General features: G+C 31.1%; 1 protein-coding gene across 2 annotated transcripts in view; it reads left to right on the top strand.

Annotated features, from left to right (window-relative positions):
• Positions 1–16,309, top strand: part of dtr (defective transmitter release) — a 79,002-nt gene that overhangs the window by 5,794 nt on the left and 56,899 nt on the right. For both annotated transcript variants that reach the window (XM_072523147.1, XM_072523146.1), the window contains exons 4-5: positions 9,969–10,033; positions 11,872–11,957. In XM_072523147.1, coding sequence (XP_072379248.1) covers positions 9,969–10,033; positions 11,872–11,957 — 151 coding nt within the window. The remainder of the gene's footprint in view (positions 1–9,968; positions 10,034–11,871; positions 11,958–16,309) is intronic.

The following is a 16,309-nucleotide window of genomic DNA, read 5'->3' as shown; positions in this document are numbered from 1 at the left end:
AAGATAATACATCAGTTTACAACTTAAGCCAAAGTGTCATTATTAGAATAGGTACCTACCATCATCAAAAGCCAAAATTGGGCCTAAAAACGAAGTGCAATATGTTCCGTTGTTATGTGTTTTTAGGTCTGTTTTATGGAGTGAGAGCTTGGGCCCTTTCTCAATCATCGATAAAGAAACTGGAGGCATTTGAAATGTGTAAGTATTTTGAGAATTTATTCTGTTGATCACATCGTCAAGATGGAAATCCTTAAAATACTGAGAAATAGTAAAAGATTTTAAACACAAACAATGAAATCTTAAATTTATGGGCCACTTATGAACAGCCATACGGACAACTTCAGTTGGTTTACCAAGAAAAAGTTTACTTATCTCAAAAGGGGATCAGCAAGAAGATGAATTTTCTGGCTTCAAAATCTGGGAACTTTGTTTAATATGCCAATTATGCATGTTAATGACAATTATTGTCGCCAGCTGTAAGAACGGATACTCGCCCTAAGAAGAAAAAAATTACTCATTGATGATCAGATTGTAATTGCAACATTGTGTACATGTTTACTAAAAAAACATTAAGCCGTTGTCATAACTCCTTATTCCAATTAAAAATAGCAATTCAAAGTCCTATTAACAGTGGTGCACTACTCTCGCCTGAGGGTGGGGGGTTTGGTTGGGTACCAAAATTTTTTTATGCTACCTCCATTTTGAGTCCCTAAAATTTGGGTTATAGATTAATTTAAAGTACTAAAGATAGCAGTGCCAAAGATTCAGGTATCTGTTATCCTGCCTACCAACTAAAACCATCCTCTCCTACTTGTGCGCAGTTGACAGTTGCACGTATCGTACTCCGAAAGTGAGATGGCCGCTGTAAGGCTGACGAAATTTTTGTACACTCCCTTCTCTTATCTACATCTTATCTCTGATGTTGGTCCGGTTGGTGTTTCTTTTCTTCTTTCTTTTTAATTACTGTTCGGATGTAATTGTGAACACTATTCCATCCTTACTTCCCGTCATATTCACGATCATCTCTCTCACAGTCACAGGGTTCATACCTATTTCCCTATATATTCTGTTTCTTTCCGCTGTACATCTATTACACTCCGGCATTGCGTGAGTAACAGTGTCGGAATATTCGCAGTAAAGGCATTTATCTGTATCTGTCTTTCTAAACCTATGAAGATACGCTCTAAAACAGACAATCTACCCAGTCCCTTAGGCTCGGGATCAGTATCTTGGATCACTGGGCAACATCTCCCGTGTTGTTCCACTCCTCTTGCCATCTTTCCATTGATCTTTCTCTTTCTTCTTTTTTTATGGTTATTGTCAAATGCACTCTTCTCTCATAGATATGCCTTCTTTGCAAATTATTGTGTATTTATACAATAATTATTGTATTCTACATATTTAAAGTGGTAATCTAGTTATTAAACTAGCGTTTTGCATTTTTTATATTGTATGTGAAAGACAAGTTACAGTTTCTTCTTTATACATTTTTTACTTTACATGTCCTGGGGGGAGGTTTAACCCCCAAACCACCCCTCTGGGCGCGCCACAGCATATTAATAATGCTTTTTAACATTTCTAATAAAAAACAAATATCCAGCATATAAGCATAAAAAACTTTGTTTTTTTATAAGAAAATATGCTTTAGAAAACGTTTGTCTTACAGACCTGGTAACAATAGTGGAGAGTTTTTTTAATTGGCGTAGGCAAGCGCCATACAACCAGTCACAACAAGCTAATATTTTCTAAACAACAGAAGGAATATTATCTATTTTAATTAATGTTTGTATTTTGAGAACGATTTCCGAAATGGAGATTGAAACGTCAATAAACTTATTTTAACCTCCAGTTGTGGCTTATTTCCATTAAAATAGTAATTACTTTAAAATGCCACAAGAAAATAGCTTCTGAAGAATATTGTCTAGCATCTAGTGTCATACTCAGCCGGAAGATGCACGGGTGTCTTGCTCCGTGACATTATATGTATGTCTAAAAACATTTGCTCCACCGCTGCCTGCCAGAATTCAATGGATACATTCTTTGGCTCTTACTGGAGTCTGGCAATACGGAATAAAAAAATACTAGAAATACTAGGAAAAATTAAGCTTTTCATCCCGACTGCCTGACGAGAAAAGTCAAATTTCCTGCATATGTCATTATCTGGGGTAGCATGTCATCTAAAGGTATGGGAAAGTTACATTTTATCGATAGGATTGTAAATACTTACAAATATTTGAATATTTTAGAAGAATCTCTTTTACCGATTATGGAACACCGTTTAACATCAGCGGAAGATTGTGTCTTCCAATAGGACTTCGCAGGTTGTCATACATCAAAAAAGAGTTTAAAATGGATTGAAGACCATGGCATATCACTTCTGGAATGGGTTTCTAACAGTTCCGACTTGTCCCCGTTAGATACTTGGGGCGCGAAAAGAAAAAAGTTTTGAGAAAATATCCTGCTAGGTCCGTCAACGAATTGAAGGAAAAGTTGCAAAAGTTATCTGATTCTTTTACATTAAAATTTTGCCAGAACTTGGTAAAAACTATGCCTCGAAGAATTGTGGATGTCATTAAAAATAAAGGCGATGTAATTCAGTGGTATACTTTCACATTTTTGTTTGTTAATATTACATATTCTATGCGTTTTTTACATTTATTATTAATCTGTTTAATTGATAGTTTTCATTACGTTATAAAATATTTTCTGTAATTAGGAAATTCAAAAATGTTGTTCGATTCATTAAAACTTCTAAAATTTACGCTGCGCTTTTATTTTTGCTCTCTAAAATTTAATTTTCTTATCAATTTAACGTTGGGCCAACTGATAAGGGAAGAGGCTCGTATATATTCTTCCTCGCAATACGCGTTTATACAGTCTTCAATCCCAAGTAAGTATTGGTTAAAAAACTATTCTGTTCCATGAACATCCATAATTAGAATAACATTTGGTTATTCTGTTTAGTCATCTGGTAAAACTAAAACTCGCAAATTCTAATTTATGTCTAGAGTTTCAAAAAGAAGGAGATTTGAATCACATTTTTGCGAATGTAAAAAATACATAAAACAAACGAAAGATCTACTAAAAAATTTAATAGATATCAAAATTTTCCCCAAACAATATGGTGCTATTTGGTAGCTCCAAATATGAAAACTATAAATGAATGTTTAATGGAATTTATCTGCAAAAGCTAGCTTAATATTTAAGTGCAATTAGAATTCTAACCTCCTTCTGTCTTTTCTTAGAAACCCATTCCAGAAGTTATATGCCATGGTCTTCAATCCATTTTAAACTCTTTTTTGATGTATGACAACCTGCGAAGTCCTATTGGAAGACACAATCTTCCGCTGATGTTAAACGGTGTTCCATAATCGGTAAAAGAGATTCTTCTAAAATATTCAAATATTTGTCCGTATTTACAATCCTATCGATAAAATGTAACTTTCCCATACCTTTAGATGACATGCTACCCCAGATAATGACATATGCAGGAAATTTGACTTTTCTCGTCAGGCAGTCGGGATGAAAAGATTAATTTTTCCTGCGAATGACGCGACTCCTACTGTCTCCAACACACACTTTAAATCTGAACTCATCACTCCATTGTATTGAATCCCACTGCGACTGAGTCCAATCTTTATGCTCTTTTGACCATCTTAGTCTATTTTTCTTTTGTTGTAGTGGATTTTCCTTAGCCTAAAATAAAATGAAATTTATTACAAACAATGCGTACTAATTTTTTCATCTATAAAACTTGCTTTGTAAGTACTCCATATAATTTTCTCGTCGATTTTTCACTATAATGTGTCTTAATGCCCTTCGATCTGCTTCGGTTATTTTACTTTTTCGTACATTTCTAGGTTTTGTGACAACCGAATCTGTAGTTTTGTATCGTGACAATTGCAACATATTCGCGATTTGCGAATTTATTTTTCCAGAATTAAAAAATCTAATAATGATTGAACAAATTTTCTCATCGATAACTTTACCTCTACTTTAACTCTACTTTACATTATAAAGGTTTAGTGATATTTTTTTTATATATGTGATGGATTCGACCGTTACTTGATGGAAATTCATTTTATGTAACTCTATGTATAAAAACTATTGTTACTCGTTTTGCTTTCCACATAAAATAACTATGTTCATTCATATTAATCAAGCCAACATGACAATGACATATATAATGACAATATAGTTATTTTAAGAACAATTTTTTAAAAGATTTTAATATATGTGTAATGGTACGTTTTGTAAAGTACAACTACTTATTCTGTAATCTCAAGACTAGTAAGAAAATTAATAATTATACCTCATAATTTTAATATTTATTTGTTAACAGATGCCTTGAAAGAGAATTAAAATAAATTCGAAAGTAAGTCAAAGAGTTTTCTTTGTCTTGTGTGCCAAATAGACTGCATCCACCACTTGATATTTAAATCAACAGTCAATAATACCACCATCTTAATATATATATATATATATATATATATATATATATATATATATATATATATATATATATTGTATATTGTATATATATATGTATATGTATATATACAGATTGAACGAATTTAAAACGGAACATACGAAATCAATGTATTTCAGCTCAACTCCTCTCTAGGTGGTTGGCCAACAAAAGGTTGTCAAATAATTATATTATAAAAATCCAATACTTCAGCGGGCTGCTGGATTCTGAATTCATTCAAGAACAAGTCAAAACTCCACCCAAATAGGTTGCCTAGAATCACTGTGAAAACTAGACTACACAAGCAGTTATTATGCTGTCAAACCACTTATCGCTTCCGTATAGTCCAAGAGATAGAGCCGAAATTTTGAACTGATCAGTAATATGACATTTCTCTATTGGAATATATTCATTGTAACTGGGTTAAGACTTTGCCTTACAGGCGGACACCCCTCGTGGTACAGGGGGTGGCTATACATGGATGAAGTTGTAATTTTTTTCGGAAAAATTAACGATCGATAATATGGCTGAAAATTTGCCCAGAGTAAGATCTTGGTATAACTAGACGAAATCCCAAAGGGCGGACGCGAGAGTGGATACATAAGGGGTGGCGGACAGGGGTGAAGTTGCAATTTTTTTGGGGAAAAATTAACGATAAGTAATATGTCCGCCATTTTCATGGCTCATTATTTAGCCCTAAAAACTCTAGATCCAAAAGGGCGGACAGCTGGGTTGGTACATAGAGCCATAAAACGGGGTCAAATGTACCACTTGCCTACGCATTTTAGGTCTCGGTAACAATTTTCAAACTGATTTTATTATGATATTTTTATACCGATTGATTTGAAAATTTGTGTGCTCACTTCTGTTACTATTCTGAGAAGCGTCAAGTAGAGTTTTCCTCAAAATTTTCCAAAAAAATTTCCGTAAATAAAAATTTTCGTAATTTTTAAAGGTAAAATCTAATTTGTAGAATCCTTTCGATTTTTTGTATGCTTTTTTTTACAAACTAAATTCATATTTACTTTACAAATCACATTTTTTTCTTAAATATAAATATTTTACGAATTAATTTTTAATTGAATAAATGTTTGATATTTGATATTTTATTAAATTAAAGTAATTTTATAATGTTAACTATTAAATATTTTTAGTATAACAAATAGTAATTTTACTTATTTTTTATTACAATAAAAAGGTTTTTAAATTTATATTGCATAAATAATGGTTGTTCAGATATAAGAAACATTTGATTTATTATTACATTAATAATCAAATACAAAATATATGATTTCTATTTATCAATAGGTAAAATTCAATTTGTAGAATTCCTTTAACATTTTACAAATAATTATTAATAAAAATCAATTTAATAGTGGAATTATCAATTTTTTAAGTTTTGAAATTTACTTTGTAGATATTTTCAATATTTTTTTTAACTTTTAAATTGATTGAATTTTTTTTTCATTAGTTAATTATAATTTTACAAATTCTGTTTGGACATTAATTTTGCATCATTATTATTTTAAAATATTAAAATAATAATGATGCGCGTTCCATTTAGATCAGTAATTCTAGACGCATGCGCTAAATGTAATAAGTATCAAGATGCTTTTATCCAACTTGGTGAAACTGACTTCGATTGTAATGAAGTTTTTGAAACCTCAGAAACTTTCATATGTCACTTATATGGAACAGGACTGACGAGAACAATTCCAAAAAGAAAAGTAAACGATGTCAGATTTTCACTATTTAACCGGCAGTATAAGTTGCATGATGTAAACGAGCCTTTTTAAAAAAAAAACTAAAAAATTTCGATGCTTCAAGCTTACCACCATGTCAAGATGAATTACACCAACATCTACTGCGAGCCCATTATATTTCAAATATTTGGACAAATGCTCATAAAAAAGTACCAACAGAATTGATTGTTGAAGAACATGGTTGGGAGTTTGAAGATGAAACATGTAAATTCAAATGGTTTAGTGGACCTCAGATGAGAATCAGTTCGAGAAGTAGTGATTGAAAATGAAGCAGATAATGAATGTGATATTATTGAAAGTGAAAGTGACGAAGATGATGAATGTGATGACATCAATGAGAGTGAGAAAAATGACGAAATTTTTCTAAATTTTTTTTTCTTATCGGAAAAATCGTTTGAAAATTTTTGGAAAAAAATCATGGTATAACTGACAGAAAATCGAAAGGATTCTACAAATTAGATTTTACCTCAAAAAATTACGAAAATTTTCATTTACGGAAATTTTTTTGGAAAATTTTGAAGAAAACTCTACTTGACGCTTTTCAGAATAGTAACAGAAGTGAGCATACAAATTTTCAAATCAATCGGTATAAAAATATCATAATAAAATCAGTTTGAAAATTGTTACCGAGACCTAAAATGCGCAGGCAAGTGGTACATTTGACCCCGTTTTATGGCTCTCTGTACCAACCCAGCTGTCCGCCCTTTTATATTTAGAGTTTTTAGGGGCTAAATAATGAGCCATGAAAATGGCGGACATATTACTTATCGTTAATTTTTCCGCAAAAAAATGCAACCTCACCTGGGCAAATGTTCAGCCGTATTATCGATCGTTAATTTTTCCGAAAAAAATGACAACTTCATCCCTGTATAGCCACCCCCTGTACCACGAGGGGCGTCCGCCTTTAAGGCAAAGTCTTAACCCAGTTACAATGAATATATTCCAATAGAGAAATGTCATATTACTGATCAGTTCAAAATTTCGGCTCTATCTCTCCGACTATTAGGCAAGCTCCTTTTTCCTTTAAAGGAGACAGATAGTTGAACGATATTTTATACAGTGTCTATCACCGGTTATTTTTGTCCAAGTTTTATATTGGTCCACTATTTCAAATGCAGTTCCAACAGACATATATTAAATTGTATGTTCCGTTTTAAATTGGTTCAATCTGTATATATGTATATATATACATATATATATATATATATATATATATATATATTATACATATATATATATATATATATATATATATATATATATATATATATATATATATATATATATATATATATATATATATATATATATATATATAGGTAACAGAGCATCGAGAAAAGGAGTACGACTGTCAATCCAATATAAATTAAGGATCACTCGGAAGAGTGGTGGATTTTTTTCGGTCAAAAGGTGGAGAAAAAAGACAAAGATGATGGCTAGAAAGCATCATCAGTTCATCTAAAAAGAACAATATGAAAAAACCACACAAGCATGGAAAAGTTGTAACATGTGTTACCTTAAAAAGATATGTAGCAGTCAGTGATATTAAAATTGTAAAGACGCTTAAGTAAATGGACATTATACGATTACGATGTATAATTTTTTATACATGTATAAGTAAAAAAAAATGAAAAAGAGTATGAAGAACTAAGAAAATCAGAGAAGAATATGAATTAAAATAGATTATACTATTTACCGGCAGCATTCAAGAAGCCAGGAGTGGTAATTTCATTATACATTAAATTATTCAATTTCAATATTAATTACTTTAACAATGCTACCTAAAGTTAAAATTAAATCATAACTATTGCTATATTGTTGGAAGTGCATCTGGAGACGTGAGTGGTCTCTTCATTCCCTTCTCATCGCACTTTACCATGACGAACGTGACTCGCACAATTGAATTACGCATCTGTGTATTAGAGAGAGACGAATATTAAAAATTCCGCAGTAGCTTATTTCAGGCACACGCCAAGAACGATGAAAACAAGTATATCAACATTTTATTAAAGCAATTTGACTTAAATCGTAATATTTTAAAGTGTAGAATCTACTGTTTCTTTTGTACAATTACTTAAGGACCACAGTGTATATATGTATATGTATATACATATATATATATACATATATATATACATATACATGTACATATATATATATATATATATATATATATATATATATATATATATATATATATATACATATATATACATATATGTACACTCGAAGAGTGGTGGGTTTTTCGGTCAAAGTGGAGAAATAAAAGACAAAGAAGGTGGCTACTTCATCTATTTATTGAAGACGTTTCGCTTTCTGCTCAGAAAGCATCATCAGTTCATCTGAAAAGAACAATATGAAACCAAACATCCATAGAGAAGTTAAAAAAAAATTGTGTTACCTTACAAAGACATGTAGCAGTCAATGATGTTAAAAATATGAAAAAGCTTACGAAACTGGACATTTAGAGTTAAAGTTGTATAAAACAATTAATTGAAACTAGGTATAGTTTGCAGTTTAACAAAATTAGCACAGCAAAAGAACATGTGATAAACATACATGTATATAAAAAAGTTATTATAAAAACTTAAGTAAAAAACATTAAGGTTTATTTTATAGTGTAAAGAACTAGAAAGATCATGAGAATGCACTTCCAACAATTTATTTATAATCAATTAGATTTTAATTTTAACTTTAGGTAACATTATTGAATTATTTAAGATTAATATACTAATAAAGATAAAATGAAGTTACCAGTCTTAAGTTTACTGAATCTCGCAGGTAAATGAATTTACAGGTTTAACACCCACGCACACAACGTGAATGGATATGGCCTTGAGGTCAAAATGACAGAACAGCAAGGCAAAATACCAACCTCTAATATAATAGAGCGGTACATTCATAGACTGTGATAAATTTGGTTGACAACTTGTCGTTAAAAAACGACATATATATATATATATATATATATATATATATATATATATATATATATATATATATATATATATATATATATATATATATATATATATATATATGTAATGTATATATGTATATATAATTTCTAATAAAAAAATGCAAATTTTTCTCAATTTGCTAATACCGAACATAATTTTTATTTATTACAAATATGATAAATTTTCCATTACGATCGAAAAAAGGTTAATAACTCTTTAATTGTCACTAGAGTTTAATGTACATATTTTGTTTTGTAAAAATTTGCTTATCATTTTTTATTGGAATGGGTCTATAATTATGTGTAATAAATAAAAACGATATTGGTTATCGGTAATATGAAAAAAAATTCAGTTTATTTTGCCAATCTTATTGCTTATGCTTATTAAATTAAGTAAATAAATAGAATTTAATTGGAAAACTTTTAAATTTTTAACTAATATGCTTTTCTCGGAAATAATTTTCTCTAATAAAATAACGGCACAAAATTTTTTTTTAAATTTGTTATTTTATATTTAAATTTTTACTATTTACATATATGATTTATCTATAACGCAATATTTATTAAAATAATAATTTTGATATTTTTATATTTCTTATTTATTATTCACTGGTTTAAAATTCCCTAGAAGCATATAAAAATGTTAGAATGTTTATTACATATAATTTCATCGACTAAAGATGATACAATATAAGATATAGAAATAAAATTGATCACTCACTTTTTAGTAATATTCTGTCATTCTTCATTACTACTAAAATATTTTAATATTTTTTAGAAACAATTACAATATTTAGATGACCGTCCCGTGTTTCCAAGAGATAGAGCCTGCGCAGAAGCTTGGTAAGTAATATATACTAAGTGACATAGAAAAAAAGAACACTTAGTAAATTTATTATAACTAATTTCTAGAGATATGTTTGTTTAAGTTACAACAAAAAAAGATTAGTGTTAGTTTTTCAACTATATCGATAAAACGGCTTTTGTGATATCTTCCGTGTTCTTACACGGAAACTTACATCTTCCCTGTGTACAGAAAGTCTGTACACAGGGCTAGATATATAGGGCGTGTCAGAAAAATGGTTACACACCAAGATTGCCGCATGAGGCTTTTGTGTGTACGGGGTCGCATTATACCTCATACGTCCATAAGGTCAATTTTGCATACATTAGGAGTCATTATAATTACATGGAAGCCAATGTGAACTGTTTATTACCAAATCAGAAGTTTTGGTCTTTCTTCATATCGTCCTCAGATTGCCCTAGTTCTCACTCATAGGCACCGAAGTGATCAACAGGCTTAATGCAGAGAACGGTTGAACTGGGACCTTGAATGAAATAATATTGTCTTTAGTAATAAATCCAGATTCTGTTTGCCCATGGATGATGACGGTGCAAGGGTGAGAAAGTGACGTGGTGAAAGACGAGATCCTAAATTTTCTATGGAAAGATGTGTGCATCACATTGATGGAATTATTATATGGAGAGATATTTCCTATGGAATCAGGACACTTTTGGTGTTCATTAGAAGCAACATGATCGCCGTGCATTATAACTATTAGAAATAATGTATCTTTAATATTTTTTAAATTAAATAGAGCTAACCTAAAGAGCAAAAAAGTTAAGTATAAAATTATAATTTATCCTACTCAAAGGCATTCAATTGTAAATTTTTGTTCATAAATATTTACAAACGTAAAAGATATAGCGAAAAATAAAATTTTAAATTTACACTTTAACACCCTGTAGCTTTCTGAATATCAACATTTTATTAAAGCAAGTTGTACAATTTCTGTTTCTATACTTTTACTGTACTTTTACCAAAGCGGATGAGTTTAATTTTCGGCAAAAACAACAGCATTTTCATTTCTAAAATTGATAACGAGCCGTCCACTTGCTTCAGGGGCTATGCACAGCCGTCGTTTAGGTTCGTTTGGGCTAATGTGCATCGACACATAGAACTTAATAAATTTGGTCATATGATTGACAATATCTCATTTACAAGTTCGAAGTCATTTTTAAAGATAATATTTAGACAATTATAATTTTTCCAAAATATTAATTTCAGCTATAAACAATTAGCGCGGCTTACTTTCTGAATAATAAAACTTAAGGTAGTCATTTTATGAGGAACTGAAGTAAGGTATTTTTTCTAGTTTTTGGATAATTTAGTGACCCAATCAATAAAATTGGTGGACGGGTGCGATTATAAGATCATTTTAAAGATTAGTTATTCAATTAGGTTTTGTCGAAAACAACTTGAAATGAACATTCGTATGATGTATTATTTGCAACATAATATTATTTATGATGTATCAAAATGGCGACTACCCGCCATTTTTACCAAAAAATAGAATTAGAAAGACTTGAACAATTATTCCATATGCTTCCATGAGGGGCGAATGTATTTTCGTCCAAAAACTGTTTTTCAAGAGATCGAAATCCTCACTAAGTTTAGAAAATACATATAATATAGTAAATTTCTCTTGTATGTTTCTCTACAACATTAATGTATGAGTTAAATTCAATATATAATTATATTTTTCAGAGGACTGTTAATCCGACAAACGCGTCTAGTATAAGCCGTTTTTCAGTGATCATTTCGACACTGTTTTTTTTTTGGCATATATCACACAATTATTTAAATATTATGAACGTATATTTATTAATACATATCTCAGGGAAAGAGGAGGTGTAACTGAAGAATCAGCTGAACGGCAACGATGGTGTGAAAGAGAACAACAAAGAATTATGGATAGTGTTAACGGTAAGTCCAAACATAACGTATTCAAAAAGTTTGTTCACAAAAAAACTCTGTTTTTTTTATTTAGAAGAAATTTTATATCGGTATCTAATTTTATTAATTACCGTCTTGAGTTGTAGTAATAAGCATGTTCGTTTATATATTTTTTGCCTTGCTAATAATCTTAATATTTGCCATTTTAAAATTAATTGTTGAAGATAATAGAAACAATTATCAAGACATATTAAGGAAGGACCATTAAGGAATCATCCTCTCAATGGCTGCCAGCGTGCCTATCAAAAGGAAAATCAACAAAAAAAGCACTGGGCGAGGTAGCTCAGAAAATCATTTACTCCATTAATAATGGAGATATTGCGTTAATCGCCTTTCTACATATAGAAGGTGCATTTAATAATGTAATACAAAATTTTCTTTATGATGCAGTAGCATCAAAAAGACCCTTAAGCTAGCGGGGGCACATGAGCGAAATCAAATTTAACCTACATAATATTTTTTCACCCATTTTTCATTAATTTATTACCACTCTAATAATTTTTCACCACCAAACCAGCCTTAAGGGGGGCGATTCTGCTGGCTAAAATTTGAAGCTAGCAAAATTAAAAAAAATTGCATATGGCATATTTTTTCACCCATTTTTCACTAATTTATTAAAACCCTAATAATTTTTCACCACCAAACAAACCTTCCCAAAGGGGAGCGATTCTGCAGGCTTACGGTTAAAGCTAGTAGAACGCTAAAAAAATATTTATGATGTATAACCACAGTGCTCTGCATGGTTTTTACGAATTTATAACCACACTAGTAATTATTCACCCCTCAACTACTCCTTAGGAGAAGTCAATAATTCTGTTGGGTTAATATTTAAGGTAATAAAAATCTATTTTTACAATTTTACTGTACTCTACCTGTAACTGAAAATATAAATTGCTTGCCAGGTTTTTACTGAATTTTATCCACCCTCATAATTTTGACCCTCTAGCCACAGTTAAACGAGCTACGCATTCACGCTAGCTAACTGCAAAATCTTTTTGGAAATACAAAAGTGCTCGGCTAGATTTTTACTATATTCTTACCAGCCTAGTCATTTTTTTCTTAACTACTCTAATTGAAAACATTCTGAAATGTTACTCTGTGCCAACTAATATTTATTTTTTAAATGTTTAAATATTGAAAATATGAAAATACTGTATTTCAAAAATTATAAATTTCAATAAACCCGGAAACTAATTGTCGAAACCAAATATACGTACATACTTATAAGCGTAGATACAGACGCAATATACGTGAAATCAAATCTTAACTGTCTTTCCTTTTATAAATTTTAACTGTTTCACAAAATTGACTCTGATTCTAGTCGTGAGTACATGGCTAAGGGAAATCGAATCGCGAGTCTCTTTTATAAATATATGAAATCAAGTTGAGTTTTAGTAAATACAATGGAATTGTTATATTTCACAGAATAATTACCAGATAAGAAATATTGAAATTGAAATAATTTTATTATATATATTACACCAATTTCCTAATTGTAAAGGAGGGTCAGGACACCGTGCGCACCTATTGTTAAAAGATTTGTATTTATTAGGTACATCCATAGACCTGATCGAAGTTTACCGCCAATCAAGAAGTGGGGGCTGCAGTCTAAATCGGATATTAGATTAATACCGCCCTCTTCACTATTATTCAACTTTGGCAATAAATTGCAAATATAGTGTGTCTGTACTGTTCCTGAGTGTGTTTTATGCTGAGTACAATAGTTTTTAAGTAATTTTTAATACTAAAAACCAGTGCACATTCATTTACGCACGATCACGTCGAGAGTTGATTTTTAACTCTTGAAATGCGAAAACGTGCATTTTTTATACTGGAAGAAAAAGTACGATTTTACGCCCCCAAAATTAGAGCGTAAAGTGCGGAATTTACGCCCAGTGTGTTAGGTGAAAAATATGAAGATAGCCAAAAATAGTAAAAGATTGAAGTAAAAGTACAATACCAAAAAAATATTAACAATACCGTTTTTAATTTTGTTTTGACAGTTCAAAATTCAACCTGGCAGAATTATCGGCTTTTCATAGAGAGGTAAACAATTGTGAAGGTGGTAAATGAATTGGAAAAGCTTTGTAGCACACAGAGGTATTTAAAAATTACTTTTTTTTATTTTAACCTTAGCTACCACGGGTTAGTTGAGAGGCGAAAAATTAATAAAAATCGAGCAGAATTATGTGGTATTTCAAAATTTTTGTTTGAATTAGCTAGCTTAATATTCGAGCTTCCGCTTAATAGTTTAATATTGACTTCGTACAAGAAGTAGTTAAGGGGTGAAAAATTATTAGGGTGGTAATAAATTTGTAAAAACCTATCAAAACACTGTGGTATTTCAAAAATATATATTTTCTAATTCTGCTGGCTCGACTATTTAGCTAGCGAGAACGTTTCCAAATAAGATTGCTTTAGTGGTGGAAAATTATCAGGGCGGTTAAAGTTCAGTAAAAACTTTTTTCTCCTTAAATTTTAATCTAACAGAATTATTGACTTTCCATAAGGGGTAGTTGAGGGGTGAAAAATTACTTAAGTGGTAATAAATTCGTAATCACCTAGCAGAACACTGTGGTATATCATAAATATTTTTTTAAATTCTGCTAGTTTTAACCATAAGCCAGCATAATCTCTCCCCTTAAGTGTGGTTTGGTGGTGAAAAATTTTAGGGTGGTAAGAAGTACGATCCTATGAGGATGATCTAGTAATAATGGTGAGAGGAAAATACAGAAATGTTCTATCCAGCACACTATAACTAACATTCAATATCCATACTAGGTGGTGCGAAAGGGAAAAACACTATATCAGTTCTAGAAAGACAGTAGTAGTCATTTTCACAAGGAGATGAAGTCTAGATAATATCTGGATACCCAGTCTACCTAGAGAAATTTTTAGAGGCGAAAGCGGTCAAATATCTAGGAGTAATACTAGATAAGCGACTTGCATGGAACGTCCACCTTGAAAGATTATCCAACAAAGCGAAGCTTTCTCTTTAGACATGTCTAAGGATATGTGGGAAAAATGGAGTTTAAAACCAAAACAGATGTACCGGCTATATCAAGGGAAATAAGTGTATCAACGGAGTACTAGTATGGTAGTCTATATTGATAAAAGATCACCAGAGAAGATGAATAAGCTTTAAACACAAGCATGCTTAATTATAAAAGGAGCGATGTCTACTAGGTACCTCAACGCCTCCATGGAGGTCATACTTGAGTTGGAAAGGGTACTAGATTCAATGCAACCTAAATATAATTTCGAAAAGTATTTTACCGTCGTCTTTCCAGGAAGGGACGAATGAGAGTCAAATAAAACACATTTTACAATGGCACATTAATGATGGTATGCAGACGCTCTCAAACCGATGAAGGAGTTGGAGCTGAAATATACGAAGGGAAACCGTAAATCGGATAGCTAGGCGACATTAAAGGTACTGGAACCGAATAGAATTGTTTTAGTTTGGAGCAGAAAAAGTAACAAAATAGGTTTACTGTGGGTGTCTGGGCATACTGGCATTGAAGGGAACAAAAAGCTTTACTTACTTGCCAGGGGAAGGACAAAAGAAATATTCATAAGCGCAGAACCTTATTTTAGAAAGAAATAGAGCCAAAAAAATGATCAAACTGGGTGGAAAGGATGAAACGTTACCACTAGTTCGAACAAATGGGTCTTAAATATTTGAAGACGACTCTTATACATGAATCTTTGAAGAGGAGATGTACTAGATATGAATAGGAATGATCTGTGAATTATCTTAGGTCTCCTAACAGGACACTATCGCCTTAAAGGCCACATGAATAAAATCGGATTGACAGAAAGTGCACACTGCAGATTTTGTCCGAGTGAAGACGAGACGTCGAAATACTTTGTATGCAACTGTTCAGAATTGGATAGGATAAGGCTTAATACATTTAAGAATGATTAATTGTAGCTCTACGACTTTGTAGAAGTGTCACCAAAGGCATAATAGACTTTGGTAAAGATACTAGCTGAATGGACAACTTTAACTAGTGATGTCCACAACGGACCTCTTAGGTCGAGTGGAAAGTTGGTTAAGTACCCACTCATATTGAACTAATTAAGATAGACAAAGCCATAATATTCTCCATCATTCAGTAGTGAAGAATTCATCTAAAAGATAGATATTTTAATGAAAATCTCAATTGAAAAAAATGAAAGTTTTAAATGCAGAAGTTCAAATACAAAATGGATATGCGGCATTGGATTAAAATTCGTAAGTTGATCGAGTCTGTCGATGTATGAGTAGTAAGGTAAGAAATGAGATCTTACATCTCGGTATGTTCACTTCTTGATTCCTA

Source organism: Diabrotica undecimpunctata, chromosome 2, assembly GCF_040954645.1.
Source record: "Diabrotica undecimpunctata isolate CICGRU chromosome 2, icDiaUnde3, whole genome shotgun sequence".
Taxonomy (NCBI): Eukaryota; Metazoa; Arthropoda; class Insecta; order Coleoptera; family Chrysomelidae; genus Diabrotica; species Diabrotica undecimpunctata.
The sequence above is the reverse complement of the archived record's forward strand: the minus strand, read 5'-3'. Positions and strand labels throughout refer to the sequence as shown.